The sequence below is a fragment of the Rutilus rutilus genome (assembly GCF_951802725.1).
Source record: "Rutilus rutilus genome assembly, chromosome: 9".
Classification (NCBI taxonomy): Eukaryota; Metazoa; Chordata; class Actinopteri; order Cypriniformes; family Leuciscidae; genus Rutilus; species Rutilus rutilus.
In genome coordinates, this window is record NC_140223.1 from 25,046,632 (window position 1) to 25,068,272 (window position 21,641).

General features: G+C 39.3%; 1 protein-coding gene across 1 annotated transcript; it reads right to left on the bottom strand.

The window, feature by feature from the left end:
- Positions 1-13,096: 13,096 nt before the first annotated feature.
- Positions 13,097-21,429, bottom strand: LOC311297365 (uncharacterized protein; the record flags this gene model as incomplete). Its single annotated transcript, XM_084419613.1, has 6 exons — positions 13,097-13,945; positions 14,495-14,830; positions 16,036-16,133; positions 20,763-20,891; positions 20,946-21,184; positions 21,245-21,429. The coding sequence occupies 6 exons, from the start codon at positions 21,427-21,429 to the stop codon at positions 13,532-13,534; spliced, it is 1,401 nt and encodes a 466-aa protein (XP_084275739.1). The 3' UTR covers positions 13,097-13,531.
- Between the last annotated feature and the right edge of the window lie 212 nt (positions 21,430-21,641).

Below are 21,641 nucleotides of genomic sequence, written 5' to 3' on the forward strand. Positions count from 1 at the left end.
AGAAAACCTGAAATAAAAAAAATAGTACAGTTCAAAATCTATCATACATACATCTCATCTGGTATCACAAATTATTATTCCAGGTTCACTTTAAGATATGCTCAATATTAGTGCTGCACGATATTGAAAAATTTAGAGTTTATTTAGAGATACCTGCCGTATGGTTTAGTGCAGGCGCTAACGGCGCTAAATCTCGTAAATTACCCCACTAATGGCGCTTTTCCATTACCAGTACCAGCTCGACTCGACTCGCCTCGGCTCGCTTTTCGCTCCGTTTTCCATTGCTAATAGTACCTCCACAATAGTACCTGGTCGTCATAGCGACGCCGCAGGAAACTGCCATGACTTAATCTTTTACGCGAGACGCGCGAGACACACCCGCTACCTACACACACAGGACAATGGAGGAAATCGAGTGTATGCTGTTTTTGGATGTTTTTGTTTTTGTTTTTGCTGTTTTTTATTCAGGATACTGCGTCTGGCGCGTGCAATGATGACGCAGAGAATAGTGACGATTCTCTCTGACCAATCAGCAGTCTGCCATGATTTCACGTCACATTTTAGTATCGCCTCAGCTCGCCTCAGCCCGCTTAGAACCTCGCCGGAGGTGGTACGAAAAAAAGTACCTGGAAGCAGGTACAGGTACAACTTTTACACAGTGGAAAACCAAACAGAGCCGAGTCGAGTCGAGCCGAGGCGAGCTGGTACTGTGTAGTGGAAAAGCGCCATTATAATGCCCAGAATGGTACCAAACTTCTACAGTAGTACAAATAGGTTCTGTACTCATTAAACGAGGCATTGGAAAGTTTGTAAGTACATCAGGAGTTTATTTAAATAACACTTGCCTGACGGCGAATGCTACTGCTGACGCGGATGTTGACGTCACTTTATGAGTACAGAACCTATTTGTACTTCTGTACTACTCATTTTCCCCGACATAGAGCAGATCGGCACACAACAAAAACTGCTGTTCGGATGTTCCCTTTTCTGATATTTTAGCATTCGTGACATTTTAATTAAAACAGAAGTAAGAATTTTAGTATAATAAGCAAAAATTAACAGTAAACTCAGAGATCACCTACCACTGCAGATGTGTACGGAAGTGAAAAGCGGAAATGCTTAGACCTCTTCCGGTTCGACCGCTGGGCGCTCCGCATAACCTCTATTGGGGGGGATTTTGTAGAGGAGTGAACCTGCATAGAAAATTACAATAGATAACAAGCATAGATAAATACAATAGAAGAAAAATACAGTTGAAATAAGCAGTGCATTATGTTTTTCAGTTAAATCTAACTTATCAGGTACAGAAATTGAATTATCAAAATGTAAAATAAGTCTTCATTGTAAAAATAAAAGAACTATAAATTAATTAAATGTATCTTTGCTAAAGCTACAAGTCATTTTCTCTTTTGATGTTTGATCACCGTTGGCGACACAAACAAAGTTAGGCTGCTGTCCCTTTAAGACGAATGCGCAGACCTAAATCCTAATCCTAATCCTAGACATAAATGACACGCATTCGTTTTCTTTGTTTAAAACACAAGACTGTTTACGAGGAAACTCGCCAAGATAGGCATTTTGACTTCATTTTGCGTGCACGTGTCCGTTTAAGCTCAAAAGAAAGGGAAAGAGAACTGAATTCGGCTAAACTCACCTTCTTCATCTACTGACTGTGGATGGCATCAAGGTCTTGTCCTGAAGAATACAGGGCCAAACAATAGGGATTATATCTCATCTGGTAACAAGAGCAAAGCCATAACTTTAAGAACTCTAATGATATATTTACCCCCTGATATTGCATTGGGGATATCAATTCAAACATTTTTAAAGGCTAAGAGTATGAGCCACAGCTGCCCAAGATATCTAGGGGTTGCAAATTAGTCATGGCTATAAACCTGTATGCATGGCATCTACTTTGTATTTTTTATAAAGCAATGTTCTATGCATTTGTCCCTGTCAAATAAACATTAAATAAATAAATCTGTGAAAAATAACTGCCTAAAGTTGTCGACCCCCTGAACCACATTCAGCATTTAAAAGTACAAAGAATTTCAGTATTGATCAATAAAATAAAAAAAACATACAAATACATAAATACCTTTGAGTTGGACAGTATGGTGTCAGTCTCATTGGCCAACATAATTCAAAACAGACCTAAAGAAATAAAATAAAATATACTAATGATCAGGATATCATGTTATCATAATAGTTAAATTAATTATTATTATAACTATGACCATTATAATATTGTATTAGCCGCCTATTATTTAGCTGATTTAGCCTACAGGCTTCTCAAGGACAATCTCACAGAAAAAACCTGGCGTTAATGATTTTAAAATGTGAGACTTATTTCAAAAGCATAAATCATACAGACCCCAAACCTTTGAACAGTAGTGCACTGTATGTTAGAGGTGGTTTTGCTTACTAGTAGTCATATGGTTCATAGCCGTGGAGATTTTCTTGGACAGGGGGTGCAGCAGGCCATCCCAGCATGATGATCTAGACAGAACATAACATGCTATTTGTCACCGAGCCAAAAATATTACATGGGATAGGTTTATTACAAGGAACCAAGCTAGAACAGAGGTGAAATGCAGAAAAGATAAATATATACAAATCTTAAAGATAATATATTGTGAAATAAATGCATATGGAATTATCATGATTAAACAATAACTCACCCCTTGTTGTAGAGTTTTATTTTTTCTCTCGCTATTCTGAAATCACATTTTAGCAATATTGGTAAGTGACGTCACTGATTAAGTTAACAATACAGTGCATTCTTTTAGGTTAAATAAATTAGCTTACCGGTACTTCCAATCACCCATTGACAAATTACCAGCAAAACTATCAAAAACTGTTATTTACACTAAATATGTGTTTAAAAACCCAAACTTTCATAAATAAGACCGTAGGGTAAGGCCTAACGTTCTCTTCTGAAAACGGTTAGCTGCTAGCGTAGATGCTAACGGACTTTTTCAAAGACATAAAATCATTTCTTTAAAGTAAATATTCAACAGAAGCGTGTCAATTACACTTAACAAATGTGTCAGGGACGTTTGTGTGTATTATTTGTGAGATTTTGTTGACTAAACTTACCTGAAAGCAGTGAAACCAACAGCGAGAGACGGGAGTTTTGTTGTTTGTCAGTTGTCGATGACGTCACGTTTCCATCTGCTCTCGCGCAGCGCACGTGCTCCAGTGTTTGATCACGCGCATGCGCATTAAAACACTTCAAAGTCACGCAGCATTTAAATGAACATATATAGAATTAAAATATATAACATAATTTAAAATATCAATATCAAAATATCTTATAACCTTAGGGGACCGCACTGACGACTATGTCAGTTGGTAATCTGCCTGTTAATAGTACCGGTAAGTGATATTAAAATAATAACCTGCAGAGAACGTTCCCAGAACGTTCTCTTTAGGTTATAAAAATAAAACCTAAAAATAACCTGCAAGGAAACGTTCTCTTTAGGTTCTCTTTAGGTTATTAAATAACAACCTGCAGGGAACCTTCCCAGAACATTCTCTTTAGGTTATAAAAATGAAACCTAAAAATAACCTACAGGGAACGTTCTGGGAAGGTTCTCTTTAGGTTATAAAAATAAAACCTAAAAATAACCTGCAGGGAACGTTCTGGGAAGGTTCTCTTTAGGTTATTAAATAACAACCTGCAGGGAACGTTCCCAGAACGTTCTCTTTAGGTTATAAAAATTAAACCTAAAAATAACCTACAGAGAACGTTCCTAGAACGTTCTTATTTGGTTCCCAAAAAAATAACCATATGGGAACGTTAGGGGAACGTTCTGTGTTTGCTGGGGATCAATGTCAAGGAAGGATCCTCGGAAGCCAGAATTTCGAGGATGCTACGTACATCGACATCCGTCGAAGGACTGTTCCAATGTCGAGGATCCTCCGAATTTCCACCAAGGACTGAGTCCTTCGTTCGAAAAATATCCCATATACAGGAAAGGATGCATATGTGTAGCCTTCGTGCTCTTCGCGCTCTCAAATCACCCACAATCCTATGCGCGCAGCTTTGCTATCTTGTTCAAAAAATTCAAAATGTTGGACGTTAACGGAGTCCGAGCATTAACGGATCAATATGCTTTCAAATGTAAATATATTTACGTTACCAAACATTTGTTTTAAAAAATAATTACATCCATTATGTTATGGGTCAAATTGACCCGCACTGTTTAAACACACTTACCAGTCAAATAATCATTATGATTAAAAAGGAGTTTATTGATTTAAAAACGATTATATTGCCTGAGTGAACAGAACTGCGTCCATAGCAACGCTCCGGTTTTCATTTTCACTGAGGTAATGACGCACTGACGTGCACTTGCTAGCCTGTTCCATTTGCGTGTTTTCCGAATGCTAAAGAGGAGCCTCGCCTAGCCTCTGAAGGAAGTGACTTGGAAGGACCAGTCCTGCCAAGGAAGTATCCTTGACATTGAGAAACACCTAATAAAAGAAATGGACACAGCGACCCCATTGGATTTAACGGAGACAAAGTGAAGCCAATTAGAAACTCTTACTTCCTGGGGGTCGAGCGTACTGCGCAGACTCAAACTGAGCTTGACGATGTAGATGTGACGTGAGCAAACCGTCTGTCTTCTAGTAGCTGTGCCAAGAGAAATCTGAATCATTCCCTTCCGAAACTTGCAGAGACGGAGAGTGAGAGTAGGAGCTGTCCATGAGCTAGAAGCAGGAGAAACTTTTAGTAGGTATTCTGATTAATTATTTTGTCATTTTGCCTCCACGTCCCCCCGATTGCCCGCAAGCTTCTCCTTCTGTCCATACGGTAATTTCCTACTGTGCGACAGAGAGTCGCGTGGCTATGACGCAATCGTTAGCCTATTTTTACAAAAATTGCTTCTACGGGGCCATAACGTAAGATACAAGGTAATGGAGCCTTTTATACATTTTCGTGTTTCTTTAGAAATAAATAATGGACAAATGGAGTCTTTAAACGCCTCAGATGTGAAGTTATTCGCTGTCAAAGTGACGCCAAAATGAATGGGAGTCAATGGGATGCTAACAGCAGGTGGGGGTCCGCTAGCCAATGGCGGCGCCCGGGGGTACCTTCAAAATAATAGAAATCCATGCCACCCTGAATATGGCACTTTTTTTTTTTTTTTACGAAGCCTCGATCTGCCCACCACTACTTTCAACCCATTTTTAGCTAAAGTATCTGCCATCTCATTACCTTGGATGCCAATGTGTGCTGGGACCCATAAAAACTGACCATAAATGTGAACAATAAAGCATGGCACAGACACAGGTGTGACACATCAGGCATAATGAATGAGAGGCGCCACCTGCTATATATGTTTTTTTCTTCCTCATGGCACATTTTTTTTCACTGAAATGCGACTCTGGAGCAATAAAATAAAAGGGACTCTGGAATAAAAGCAGAATCAATAAAGTCAAAAATGTGATGTGCAGTCAGGTTTGAGTGTGTGCGCGTTTTTTGAGGAGTATTATAGTCTTGATATTGTTTCTTATTCAAAAGTGGTGACCCTTGAAAAGTACCCTTTTCAACTTTACAAAAATATCCATCTATATATAATTTATACAGTAATAAATATGCTTTTTTCACATTCAAATTTATGTAGCCTACCTGTTAGATCTACCTGAAAAACTCTAAAAACACTGTTTATTTCATTTGTAGTCTTTCTTTGTTCTATTGTATTTATTTTTCCTATTTGTAATTCGATTGTTTTTTTTCTTATTTTGTTACTGACTGCTTGCTTGTTTTAAATTCACATTAATTAGGCTGGTAATTTTTGTTGTAGTATGAAAATTGGATTAAATAATTGATATTTCACTGGTTTTGACAAACATTTGAACCGCTGACCCGATCCTCAGCACTGAGCTGCTCTAAATATTGCTGTGGCTATTAAATGAAAGATAAAATATGATAGAGCATTAGAATGAACAGTGACAGTAACAGAAACTCATACAATGCATTTTAGCAGGCTTAATTAAGCATGAAAATAACTGAAATAAATATATATTTGAAGAACAAATTAAGCCAACTAATATGATTTAGATTCTTTTGGTTTATCTACTAATACATTTAAAAATTACAAATGCAGTGAAAATTCAGGTATCGGTTACGGTATCGGCATCGGCGAGTACCAAAAATGAAAGTATCGGTATCGGACTCGTTCTGCAAAAAGTGGTATCGGGACATCCCTAGCCCGTAGCCAGCCACTCTGAAGCAGTCAAAGGCGATTCTAAACGAGTCAAAAAGTCGAGACAGGACTCATCGTCAAAATTTCTGTGTCCACTAATGATGTAACGTTCGGCACCGAGGCTTTGAAGATTGTATAAAAAAAAAAAAAACATCACACACTGAAGCAGTGTATCGGAGCTTGATTCGTTTTGCCATAACCATGTGATCAGTGACGTCCGTGTCACGATACACACAGGAAACAGGGAAAGTAGATCCAAAAGCAGTATGTCTTTTATTTAGGGTAATCCAAAATTGTAGTCACCAGGCAGGGGTCAAAATTCAAACACAAGAACCAAAACAAGAACACAGACCTCAGAAGTGGCATGACAATAAACAACGACTCCGTGACAAACACTAAACAGGCAGGGTATATATAACACAGAACTAACAATGATAATGGCGAACAGCTGAGTGCAATGATACAGTGATGGGTACAGACAAGGATTGTGGGGAATGCAGTTCATAATGTGGATGACACCGTGAGGAAGAGGACCTCTAGTGGACACCCAGGGAACACAAACCAGACACTGTGACAGTCCGAAGTTTCGTTTCCACACACAGTCATGTGACTGCTTCGTATTCAGATTCAAAAATAGTGTGAACCCCTTGCATGCCCTTCGGTAGTAGTAAATAAAAAAAGAAATAGACTTAGCCCTCATACTGTTGAACAAGTTTCTTTAAATTTATTAAATTACCCACAAAATAAAATGTCAGCTCCCCAGTTCACAAGCACTTCACCATTCCACAACAATTTTCTTTTATTTTCATTTTTTATGCATACATGAGCCTTGCCTACGAACTCGTAGGATTAGGACTGAGGCTAAAGTTTGTGAATAAGGCTGCATTTGTAGATCATTTACATGCACAAGGTGTTGTTTCAATCGGACTGAATTCATTCAAATCGGTGAATCTGAATGAAACGCTAGTGTTTAACGTGCATGAATGCTAAACAAGTGATCGGTTTATGTGCGTTTTAGCATTGCTTAAATTCCTGTGTTTTCGTATCGGTTGGGATCCGTTTGAAGCTGAATGCATGACCTGCAAAGCTGGCACATACGTGCCAGTGTCAAATAATGTACACATAATGAATGGCGACTGTAGAAAGCAAAAGCCGAATCCAGGACATTTTGGGCGATCTCGAAATCCTGGCTGGACATGTCCGGGGAAAAGGAAATTCACTGCTTATGGAGTTTAGTTAAAACTGTAGACATTCATGGAGTCCATTCAAGGCTAGTCAGAGAAATGCAGGACTGATTGTGCAAACCATCAATGTATCATTAGCATAGCCTAGCGTAGCAGACTAGCGATTTTTAAAAACGTTCAAAAATGTTTCAGTTAACAAGATGGTTGCAAATATATATGTACATGACTGTGTAGAGCACAAAACAAGACTGCCATAATTTTTCAATCAATCATTTAAGCATAAAATACTAACATTTATGGGACTCTCTTGATTGTATGCCCGCCATTGTTGCCGGTTTCGCAGTGCATTCTGGGTACCCCTTGGTTTCAAGTAAGCTCACGAAAATTCTTGGTTTTAAGGGGTTTCTACCCCTTCCCCTTAGCCCTACCGCTAGATCAAAATGAGAATTGGGATAGCCCTTACTCTCACGTGAAAATGTAAGGGGAAGGGGTACGACAGAGAATTGCGATTCAGCCTTACAAGACCACAAAGTGGAGCTCCGCCATGGAGGAAAAACTGATTCAGCTGTGGCGAGTGTCTCTATAATGTGGACGATGACAACTGTTACCACAACAGAGCAGACAAAGGAAAAAGCTGGCCGGCGATCGCAATAGAGCTAAATCAACCACACAAGTACTGATTTGCTTGAGATAGTACCACATTCTGAGGTATACATTTATCTTTATTCACTGATTATTATGTTAATATTTATCATTATCCAGGGTTCGACATTATCACTTTTCCACGATAAGTGAATGCATAGCCTGATTAAAACGTCAATAGCTGCGAATGATTGATTGTATTACATTCAGTGTTAACGTCAACTGATAATGGATTGTGAACAGCCACAGGTGACAACAGTTACGCAGTGTGTGAGAGACTTGTGGAGAAATCAAAACAGCTCACATATGGCCTTGTCCACATGGACACAGGTATTTTTTATAACCGTGACTTTTTTTACGCGGTTCGGCCGTTTGTCCACACGGAAACGCAGTATCAGGTCACTGAAACCGAACATTTTTGAAAACCTCTGCCAGGGTGAGGATTTTCAGAAACGCCGGTTGTAATGTTGTCGTGTAGACAGTAAAACCGGGGTTTTTGCTTCTGATTGGCCAACATGGCTTTACAATTAGGGTTATATCGCCGCCTGCTGGTGTGGCATGCTCTTGACTGTGCTTGATAGCGTGTTTTTGCGTTTTCATGTAGGCGGAGATTTCTTTTAAACCGAGCATGTGTGGACGGGATTTTTTTTTTAAACACAGGAGGAAAAACTCTGTGTGTCCGTGTGGACTAGGCCTATTGTATAAAATCAGTATCACATTTCACAGTGTCGCAGTGACTTACATTTTAGACCCAATATTGTCAACGAAAGTAGTTCCAAAGCTGTAAAATTAAAAATAAATTTAATGACCCATTCATAAAGATTGGCACAGTCACTTGCTTTGTTTTTTAATGAAGACAGTGACTTGCCTCCAACTCATGTACTGGTGGCTGAATAAAGATGTTTAAACGACACCTAAGCAGTGCGGAAAATGGCAATTGTTTGCCATTCCTCCTCAGTTTTTGGTGTCTATAAGTGAGAAAAAAAAAGTAGGTACATGCTGCGTTTTCTAAATTAGTTTCACTGACTACCTAGTGTTTAATTGAGAAACATATCTATAATTGTTTCATAAGCCTGTGCTTGTCCTCCGGTTATTATTGGTCAGACAATTTAGTTACCTATTCAGTTATCTATTCAGAAAGAAAAAAGAATTGTAATTGTGTAAATGTAATTTATTTAGAAGCAATATCCTTATCAGTGTTCTTTCAGCTTTCACTGGGCGTGAATCAGCATATTTATCATAAATTGATTTCCAGGGCATTTTTTTTCTAACCCTATTAGCCTAAACTTGTGCGTCACCATTCATGTCAAATTCTTACATTTTATCAATAATTTTAATCAGAATATTAACTCTTACCAATTATATGAAATCAGTATCAACAAAAAATAAATCATAATTGTAGATCTAAAACTAACCCGCCAGTAAATGGTGGCAAAATGTGTGAGTAAATGAGTCACTCATTCATGATTCATTCGATTTGTTCAGACAGCTGATTCATTCAAAGAAAAAAGAAAGTGACTGTCTTTATGAAAGGGTTATTTAAACATTGATTCAAAAATGGCGATTCATTTAATAATAATAACATTTAATAACTGCTGTGTTGCTCGGAGATGCACAATGGTTCTGCTGTGATGTTTGTTTGTTGGCCACAATGTCCCAAAGCTTTCCTTTAGATAATCGTCTTTAAGTAGGCTACTTGTGCAGTGCTAGGTTGACCATATTCGTTTTTTTTAGAAAAGAGGACGGGGGCGTGGTTTGGGGAGGCGTGGTTAAGGGGTGGGGGCGTGGTTGGGGGTGAATGCATCAAAAAATACTTGACAAATGCATTCACAACCTTGCAACTATTGTACTTTAATACATAAAGTAATAAAGTAAAATTCCATTCAATGTTTGGCCCGCAACAATAGGATACTATTTAAAAAAAAAAAGTTTAGCTTTTAACACCTTTTACATGACACTACAGTATTTCTTTTCATGGCCATAGGTTAAAAATCTACTACTAAAATAAAAAATCTACTACTAAAATAAAAAATCTACTACAATATTTCAGTAAAAAAAAAAAACAATTTCAATCCTCCTGATGTTCTCTTGGTTTTTTTTTTTTTTTTTGGTTTTTGTTTTATTGCAGAACTTACACATAATTACAAGCTCAGGGAAGTGAAGCAAGGTTGCATCTCTTACAATGAACAAACAATGATACAAAAAAATATATATAAATTATAAATAAATAAAAATAAAAATAAATAACCTGGATTTGCATACAGCACATTATGTAATTATACATACAAAAAATAAAATAAAAGCATAACAAGATTAAGTCATATCTTTGAATAAATCATCATAATGCATTACAAATTTAGCACTTTTTTTTGTTATTTATAAGTCTAAGGGATGAAATAAAAGAATTAAAGTCAGCAAGAAAAAGAGGGAAGCTCAAAGGAGACTTAAGCCATTTTTGCTTGTGGATGAAGAATTTTGCATACAAGATAAGGAAATTAACAACATGCTCAAGGGACATCAGCTTTGGGTTTTCATAATTAAAGATAACCTCTTTAAGAATGAAGGTGTGGGTCATATTTGTAGGGCCAAAAACTAAAAAACTCAATTTAGCCCAAAATCTATTGGTTACATTACATTCACAAAATAAGTGGGTGACAGTTTCCTTAACAAAACCACAAAAAGAGCAAGACTCATCAATATATCAGAGTATTTAGAGATGGATGAGTTAACAGGATAGATTTTATGAAGGATTTTATAATGAATTTCCTTAACTTTGTTGGATACACAAGGCAAAAGCCAGGCCTTTCTCCAAATTATGTTTGTTACAAGGGATCCCCAATAGAATTTACCCCTTGGAGTAACCTTTCTCTTCATTTGAAAAATTGTGCGAATATGTCTGTTGTTGCATTTTCTATCTAAAAAATCTATCTCGCCCAAGCATAAAGCCGGATAAACACTATTAACTTTCCTGAAGTTAAGGTGATTTTTAATTAATTGAATTAAGGCCCCGTTTACACGATGGGAAAACGCAGATATTTCCCTGCGTTTTGGCCTGTCATTTACACGAAAACGCCGTTTTTATCCCAGAAAACGATTATTTCTAAAAACTCCGGCCAAAGTGGAGATTTCTGGAAACGCCGGTTATGTGTTGCCGTGTCAACTGGGAGAAACGGGGTTTTAGGTTCTCAAACGTCACATTATGCGCCAGAAAATGCCTTACATGACGTAAGCGCCCTATGTTTAGAGTTTGTTTGATCATGGATGCTGTTAAGGTGGTACTCATTTTTACTTTTGTGCAAACGCTTTTGGCCTGTTTGCATTTGCAAACACAACTACTGTACTATATTGAGGAGCAGAGGCGAAAGAGTACACGAAGGTCAGCATTTTTACAGCAGCTTTCCCTTCCAAGACGCCGGTACATTGCCTGCCAACGTCGCCGTCGCCGGTTTTGGATCCGACCTGGGCAAACCGCGGTCTGGTGGGAAAACTTTGAGAAAAAAGTCGTGCTCCTGGAGGAATGGCATGAGAACTTCCGAATGTCACGGTCATCTCTACTGACGCTTTCGGAGTTACTACGTCCCTCCATAGAAGGTCAGACTACTGTTATGCGGTCGCCGGTTAGTGTAGAGAAAAAAGTTGCCCTCACCCTATATTATTTAGCTGATGAGGGTAGACTACGTAAGACGGCCAACGCATTCGGCCTGTCTAGATCGGCCGTTTCAATAATAATCCGAAAAGTGTGTAGAGCAATAACTGTCCACTTGGGTCCTAAGTATATAACACTGCCGAAATCCGAAGCTGCTGTCCAGCAACTTGTGCAGGGATTTGAAGAAGCTCATGGCCTCCCTCAGTGCCTAGGTACTGTGGATGGGACGCATGTACAGATAAAGCAACCACCAGCCAATTCCAGTGACTACATCAATAGGAAAGGGAGGTTTACCTTAAACATTCAAGCCACCTGCGATTATAAATATGCCTTCATGGACGTGGTAGTGAAATGGCCTGTGAGCGTGCACGACGCACGTATTTTTGCTAACTCCACACTTAACACGTCCTTGAAAGATAGAAGCATCCCTCCCTGTCCAAGGCAAATCATCGAAGATGAAGAGGCCATACCGGTTTACATACTAGGCGACCCTGCATATCCACTGCTCCCATATCTTATGAAGGAATATGTCAATGGGGGAAGCACTGCCCAGGAGCAGTACTTTGGACTACCTTTGTGCCGAGCAAGGATGGTGATAGAATGTGCGTTTGGGAGACTAAAAGCCCGGTTCGGAGCCCTGAGAAGGGCCATGGACATTAATCTGGCTGATCTTCCCATTGTAATTTATGCATGTTTCGTGCTGCACAATTACTGTGAGGCTTCCAAGGACACAGTAGATGACAACACTGTTGCTGAGGCAATTCAATACGACAGGGAAAACCAGCCAGACACACAACCAGATGCCAGAGCAGATTGCATGACATCAGAAGGGAAGAGGGTCAGGAGAATCCTCACTCAATTCCTGGATCCATAAAAGGGACAATCTTCTCTCCATTGTGTGTGGGGTAGCAGACAGTATTACATTGTTTGACATCTCAAAGTTTAAAGTTCTTATTGTCATAGTTCACAATATTTTGCTTTTGCTCATCACAGACCTAAACACTGTGTGCTCCTTACATGCAAGTATTTAGGCAGTATGTTTTGACTACATTTCAATGTGTTAAGCATTTAAATTTACAACATGTTAAAGAAAATATGTTTACAGTTTTCTATTCTTTACATTGTACATGTTTACAAGTCACTTGGATGTAATGTATCGACATTGCCAAGTGTAAATGTTCTTTGTTTGGTAGAATGCCATTATCCACATAAAGAATGAGAAATTCTAAATGGTCCAGTGTGAACGCTTTCTATAATAGGTTGATCTGGTTTGAACCATATTGAATAAACACAAACACACGTCTTAATTTTTCAGACATTTTATTTCTGAAGAGATGTTTGTCATTAATCCAGAAAATCAGACAAGCATAAGTGCAACAAAGTGGCATTTGTAGTGCAAATGATCAAATAATAAATAAAGGCATATTTCAAGTAAACTTAAGACTTCAAGAGGAATTCACAAATTGACTAAAGTAGTGTATATAAGCTGCCTCTTCAGTACTGCTTTTTAAGCAATAGGCACTTTAAGTAAAAAAAAAAAAATATCAAGAGGCCCTAACTCAAGGCTACCTATATAGTACCCATTTTTAAACTCTTGGTACAAAAATATTGGAACTGCTCAGGGTAACATTTCACACTATAAAAACATCCACAAACATAACATAATAAGGTTATGAACAAAATACAGTACCAATATACAGTACCAGTATTGGAAAAAAAAAATTCTACAAATTACAATTGCACATCAATTGAAACTTTTTATATCTCAATATCGCTAATCCTCCTTAAGGGCTTGGGTATATAAAAACTGACCCTGCATGACCTCAACAGGTGTGTGTGCCAAATCAGTTATGTTGATGGTGCTGAGTGGAACTGCGTTGGGTGGTCAGCTGACGAGTTGGGTGGGAATGAGTGCTGAATTGGTGCTGAATTTTGGAAATAGGAGTGTGTGTGTGTAGTGATGGCGTGTGTGCATAAACTGGTCCATAAGGACCTCTTCCATCAAATGAGAGATTGTAATGTGGCGGTGTCTGCACAACTTGCCGCAGGAGAGCAAACCCATCTGCAATTGATGATGTTAGCCTATCCAGGGTATTTGTTATTTTAGAGAAATTTTCGGATGCCTGCTTTTCGGAGGTCTCAATAATTTCCACAAGTTTCTTCTTGACATTTTTGTCATCCTCAATGGCATTCAGCCACTGGTTTTCAGCTGGCAGCTTCCTCTTGAACCGTTCATGCCGGTGTCCCTTCAGTTTAGCCTTTACAGAGTAGAACAAAGAAAATGTATTAAAACATGCTCATTTGCATAAGTAAATCTATACAAAAATAATCACATTTCATATTACCATGATGAATGATGGCCTATATTCCCTCAGCATAATCAATCTATGAACAAGTACTTAACAGTAAACGTCACGATTCACAACAGACTATAGGAATACAGAAATTAAAACATACTTTCAATGGAAAGCTAATCTCCCCAAAATGTTCATGACAGACACAGGATTTTTTTTTTGCCAATAGACATTAAACTGTGCAACACTTCCCCGTTGCTGTAATGTTGTAGCACATGAGAACGACTGATGTGACTTCTCTTCATTACTTTTGTTATTTTTGCCTTTTACCACTAACGTTAGGCCCTACTTTTTTACATGTTTACAGACTATGGACGGAATTGTGACAAAGAAATTTCCTTCAGGATAAATTATTTAGCTGAAGGATTTCTTATATTATCTTATATTTCACAGATACATACACACATTCATTTAAACAAAGCCAGCAATACATACATGACAATAAATACATACCTGAAGCAGGTCTCTCCTCTGCTTCACTGTGGGGGTGATGGTCACACCTCCATCAACATCCTGAACCTCTGATTCAGACTCGACGTCCAAGAATTCCACCAAGGACGAAGCAGATGTGGTGGGGGAAGGAGAAACGGAATCCTCCAGCTCGTTGGTCTCGATGCCGGAGGCGATGGTCGTAGTGGCTGGGGAACCACCCCAAACCTGCTCGCACAGTTCTAAGTAGAGGAGCACCACTCTTCCGTGGCCGCTCCTGCGTCCAGTGTCCACTGAATTTCTGTATTTCCCTCTTATTGCCTTAAGTTTTGTTGTCAGATGGGCTCGCGTTATCTCCTCCTTCACATGAGGAAACTCATCGTTGGTCTCGGACAGGGCTCCAGACTAACTTTTTTCACCTCCGTCCTGAAAAACTATTTGAACCGTCCTAAAGTGAATGTCAACCGTCCCAAAATAAACATGTTTACTTTATTATCATCTATAGTTGTTAGTTGTTAGTCACATAATAAAAACACCATTAAAATGTTTATGATATATATTATTATATTTATTTAGCTCCATTCAAAGTAGTTATCTGTAAACAGGTAAAAAATACTGGTGACAACATATCTCAAAAATATCATCATTCTTTATTCTTTCAAGCAGCAGACATATTTATTTGTATGAATTAAATATAATGAATCCTTAAAGCTATTAACGAGCAGTGAATGCTTTTCTCTTTTTCTTTAGTTGCTTGATCATTATTAAAGGGTTAGTTCACCCAAAAATGAAAATTCTGTCAGTAATTACTCACCCTCATGTTGTTCCAACCGCGTAAGACCTTCGTTCATCTTCAGAACACAAATTAAGCTATTTTTGATGAAATCTGAGCCATGTTTCACTCCTCCATAGGCTTCTATGTGACCGAAACTTGCTGGCCCAGAAAAGTTATTAAAGAGATCGTTAATATAGTCCAAGTGACTCCAGTGGCTCAATCTTAAGTATATCAAGCGACGAGAATACTTTTTGTGCGCAAAAACAAACAAAAATAACGACTTTATTCCACTATTCATTTCCTTATCTCTGGACCTCTAGTTGGTTCGCGTAGTGTTTTTGCGCAGCGCGTCTGTGTTACACGTCACCACGTAGGCTCACTATTGGCCGACGCCGGTCATGTGTGTGTTGCGTGATGACGTGCAACACAGACGCGCAGCGCAAAAACACTACGAGGCCCAGAGAGAAGGAAATGAAAAGTGGAATAAAGTCGTTATTTTTGTTTGTTTTTGCGCACAAAAAGTATTCTCGTCGCATGATAAACTTAATGTAGTGCCACTGTAGTTACTTGGACTATTTTAACGATGTTTTAATAACTATTCTGGGCCGGTGAGTTTCGGTCACACTGGAAGCCTATGGAGGAGTCAAAATTCTGTCAGATTTCATCAAAAATATCTTAATTTGTGTTCCGAAGATGAACGAAAGACTTACATGGTTGGAACAACATGAGGGTGAGTAATTACTGACAGAATTTTCATTTTTGGGTGAACTAACCCTTTAAGGACACAGACCGCAATAGGTTTATTCCCCACTGTCACTTTAAGACATCGGATCATGTCCAATGACATGCGGATCCAATTGCACTGATACACATCCGATATACTCAAAACTGTTTAAGACATAACCAACATAGTTTACGTGAATACTCTCCAAAACGGACATTTCAACATAATGTTGTGTGTATTTGTCCGTTCAGACACGAAAGAGAGCTCAATTCAGTACTCGCGCGCTGTCTATGTGCATGGCTGCACGCTTCGGGTCGGGTGTGTGCGCACAGAAAACCATACCGAATAGAGATCTTTTTTTGCGTCGTCACTCTTATTCTGCTCTACTCATTCTCCCAGACGTTTACATTTTTTTAACGTTTTATGAGACATGCAGCGCATGTCAACCCGTGTGCCGCTGGGTAGATCAGCACGTTACTGTGCGCATCTACCACAAAGCTTCCCAAATCGTCACTATCTAACATTTTTGTCTAGTTTTTATTCGTTGACGAAAATATCAATAGATTTTCGTCATAGTTTTTGTCATTCAAAACTAGTTTTTATTTAGTTATCGTCTCGTTTTCATCTGTGAAAATAAACCATAGATGTGCCGCGAAACAAGTCTCCGGGTGAGTAGACGGCCAGTGATAGTAACTAGTAACAGCATGAGAAGACGCGCTCAGTTGTAGTCAGCGCTTGGTCGGTTAATTTTGGCATTTTCGAAGTAAGTTACCCTAATAGTCTAGTAATAAATGAACACACATACAAAATGTCTTTCGTCCTGTAGGCGTCCTGGAGAATATTTCTGTTCGTCCTAAACACGTTTTCTATCGTCCCCAGGACGATAGGACGCCGTTAGTCTCGAGCCCTATAATTGCGCCAACATGTCGACATTTGGAATGGCAAGATTCCCAGTCGACATTGTCTTGGGCTTTACTTGCCTTAGTCTAATGCGACATTAAGGAGTAACTCAACTTCGCTGTCTGTCCACACAAACGAACCTCGCGCCATGTCTGTTGTTTTGAAAGGAACAGGAAGTCGCTCGTGCTATCGTTGTTGTCGATTTTGAGGATTCTGATCATAGATATCATGGCTGTTTCTCAATTCCAAGAACGCAGAGAACGGACTTGTGTTCTCGTGGAGACCGGTACGTCTTGCCAAGCTTCCTTGGAAGAACGAACTCGGAACCGGCCGCAATGACTTCTGGGACACCAGGCGAGTACTAGCTCAAGTCTGCATTCGATGCATCCTCAGTATCAAGAACACATCCGGGTTCTTTCATGCGTCCTCTGTACTTGCGTTCTTGAGAATTGGGTCTGAACTTCGACGGTTAATGATGACGTAAAACGAGAACACAAGGACGCAAGATCGCTGAAGAACGCATATTGAGAAACACCCCAAATATAAACGCTAGATGTCTTATGGCGCAGTCACGACAGGTGTCGTGCCGAAAAGTGATGGTCCGCCGAAAATTGATTGCCGTCCGCGGGAGCGCGCGCGGCGTGTTAAAGCCCTTAAAGCTGTATCGCCCAGTCTCTTTACGACTACAGCTGCTTTTATGTGGATCAAACAGACGCGCACATAAACATCCGCTTATGTCCGTGGTAATAGTGATTGATGCCTAAAAGTGATTGAAGCCTCTAAAGGTTATTTCTGCCCTGAAATTAGTTGATTTCATTCAGAAGAATTATGTTTGACAGATTATAACTCACATAGCACTTTTTACCTCTTGAAATACCTGTAGATGGCCAGTACAACCATTATAATGCATTATTTTACCTGCCAAAAAGTGATTGTAGCCTCTACTTATTGACTGAAAGGTTATTTCTGCCCTGAAATTAGTTGATTATATTCATCAGGGTCATATCTGACAGATTATAACTCACATAGTACTTTTTACCTCTTGAAATACCTGTAGATGGCCAGTACAACCATTATAATGCATTATTTTACCTGCCAAAAAGTGATTGTAGCCTCTACTTATTGACTGAAAGGTTATTTCTGCCCTGAAATTAGTTGATTATATTCATCAGGGTCATATCTGACAGATTATAACTCACATAGTACTTTTTACCTCTTGAAATACCTGTAGATGGCCAGTACAACCATTACAATACATTATTTTACCTGCCAAAAAGTGATTGTAGCCTCTACTTATTGACTGAAAGGTCATTTCTGCCCTGAAAAAGTAGAGGCTACAATCACTTTTTGGCAGGTAAAATACTGCATTGTAATGGTAGTACTGGCCATCTACAGGTATTTCAAGAGGTAAAAAGTACTATGTGAGTTATAATCTGTCAGATATGACCCTGATGAATATAATCAACTAATTTCAGGGCAGAATTAACCTTTCAGTCAATAAGTAGAGGCTACAATCACTTTTTGGCAGGTAAAATACTGCATTGTAATGGTAGTACTGGCCATCTACAGGTATTTCAAGAGGTAAAAAGTGCTATGTGAGTTATAATCTGTCAGATATGACCCTGATGAATATAATCAACTAATTTCAGGGCAGAAATGACCTTTCAGTCAATAAGTAGAGGCTACAATCACTTTTTGGCAGGTAAAATAATGCATTATAATGGTAGTACTGGCCATCTACAGGTATTTCAAGAGGTAAAAAGTACTATGTGAGTTATAATCTGTCAGATATGACCCTGATGAATATAATCAACTAATTTCAGGGCAGAATTAACCTTTCAGTCAATAAGTAGAGGCTACAATCACTTTTTGGCAGGTAAAATACTCCATTGTAATGGTAGTACTGGCCATCTACAGGTATTTCAAGAGGTAAAAAGTACTATGTGAGTTATAATCTGTCAGATATGACCCTGATGAATATAATCAACTAATTTCAGGGCAGAATTAACCTTTCAGTCAATAAGTAGAGGCTATAATCACTTTTTGGCAGGTAAAATACTGCATTGTAATGATTGTACTGGCCATCTACAGGTATTTCAAGAGGTAAAAAGTGCTATGTGAGTTATAATCTGTCAAACATAATTCTTCTGAATGAAATCGACTAATTTCAGGGCAGAAATAACCTTTCAGTCAATAAGTAGAAGCTACAATCACTTTTTGGCAGGTAAAATACTGCTATATAATGGTAGTACTGGCCATCTACAGGTATTTCAAGAGGTAAAAAGTACTATGTGAGTTATAATCTGTCAGATATGACCCTGATGAATATAATCAACTAATTTCAGGGCAGAAATAACCTTTCAGTCAATAAGTAGAGGCTATAATCACTTTTTGGCAGGTAAAATACTGCATTGTAATGGTTGTACTGGCCATCTACATGTATTTCAAGAGGTAAAAAGTGCTATGTGAGTTATAATCTGTCAAACATAATTCTTCTGAATGAAATCAACTAATTTCAGGGCAGAAAAAACCTTTAGAGGCTTCAATCACTTTTAGGCATCAATCACTATTACCACGGACATAAGCGGATGTTTATGTGCGCGTTATGTCTGTTTGATCCACATAAAAGCAGCTGTAGTCGTAAAGAGACTGGGCGATACAGCTTTAACACGCCGCGCGCGCTCCCGCGGACGGCAATCAATTTTCGGCGGACCATCACTTTTCGGCACGACACCTGTCATCATCGTTCGGCCATCTTGTGACAGTGCTCTGTGCATTAAGGTGAATGATCAGCACGCACACAAATCCTCTTATCTCGCTGAAATCTTGACGGATTTACAAACGGTTTGGTTTCTTACAAACGTTATTAACGTGGCTATAATTCCGAATGCTTGAACATGTATGTTATAATTTTTCATATGTATGCAGTCATCTCTGACGTTTATAACAAACCAAACCGTTTGAAAATCGGTAGAAAAATGAGCAAGTTATGGTTATTTAAAAGTACATGCACCATTGAAGTAGTGAGCGAGTACACTGTGGCAAGATGGCCGCCACGTGCGGACGTCGACCTCCATTGGCCAGCAGTGCGCACGAGACATCTAGCCTTTATATATGATATCTATGATTCTGATTGGCTTGCATGGCTTTATCCTTGTCCCTACACTGCCACCCATAGGTTTGGCATAGTTATGATGGCGCTAGACGGCGTATTTATGCGGGTTGATGTAAACGACAACTTTTTTGAAAACGATGTTGTGTGCACGGTGTTATTTTTGAAAACGGAGGGGGGGAAATATTAGTTTCTCTAAATACCCGGCTATGTGTAAATGTGGCCTAAGCCTGCTGGGATAGCTTTTATCAAGGTATTATATTCCTTTGGTGGAACTGGAAAGTTATGGAGATTAAAAAATTGCTTAAGTTAGAATATGACCAGAATCATCAAAGACAGATAGAATGCAATTCAAATTATTGTTAAACCATCTGGGAAAAAAGAGAGACTTATTTCTAACGGTTATATCCGCGTTATTCCAAAGGAAAACTTTGTGGGGGGAAAAGCTATGGACAAAACACAATTTCCACGAGAGAAGGCATTGCTGATGAAAGTTAGATAAGGAGATGGGTAACTTGCTAGGTAAAAAGTTACACTTTAATCACAATTAGATTTTTCCTAGATCCTATAGTAGATTTAATGTTTGACCTCACTAAACGAGGAATAGACACAGTTTCTATTTAATGTTCTACATTGGTTCTTATATCAATTAAGTTGGGACAGCAAAGACTGTGATTTGGACTTTGACTTACTAGTCAAATGGTGTGCAACGTCTTAGAGATGTTGTCCGACAGAAGAGCCAATCCGATTCTGTCGTTGTTTCAGGCGATGTACTGCGTACCGTCTTGATCAGGCTCCTGTAGTCCTTCTTCAGAACCTCCGTCTGCCGCAGCCTGATGTCGTTCGTTCCCGCGTGCAGCACGACAGGTCCGACGCGCTCGTTTACCGTTTATCTTGGGAACCTGTGCAGCTACATCGAGAACATGAGCACCAGGAAAGCAGTGAGTGCGCACCTTACCTTTACCTGAGGAAGCGTGGACATGCCGGACGATGGAAGTGCTGATGATCACAGCGTTGCGTTCCGTCTCGCGTAGAGGGGAGAAGCGGTTCCGGGTGGAGATCTTGAAGACCGGGAGGGGTGGAGAGGTCCTTGCTCTGGTCCTGGCTCGCGTCTTCCGCTGTGGAATCACCCAGGGTCCATGGTGTTGTGTCGGTGCCGGAGTGAATGAAACCAGGGATGATCGCGTCCTGGGTGCCCGGGTCCTGTGCAGAGAAACACACGGAGTAGACGATGTTGGAGTCAAAAAGTTACTAACAACTGACTTGTGAGCAACGGCGTGTGATGTTTCAAGTGCTGATCGCCGATCTCGCAGCTCAGCTTGCCTCTCTAGTAGTTTACGGATCTGCTTCTCCACGGACTCATGCTCTAACAGCACCGAATGCAGCTTGAACGTGTCCTCACCTGCACTCAAAGGTAACGTTAGACACACATCCGATATATTTGCCATTATAGCAGATGTGCTATAATGGCGAATTGTAGCTTTCAGTGATACAGGTGTAAATAAGACGATCGAGGTGAGACCATGCGTGCAATGCTAGCGGGCTAAGGCTAGTAGCGGAAGTTCGGAAAGTTGGATATAAGTAGTGATATCAAAGCAATCTGATTGTTTTTTATAAAGAATAGTATCGGAGATATGTTCACATGCTGTAAAAATAGAAA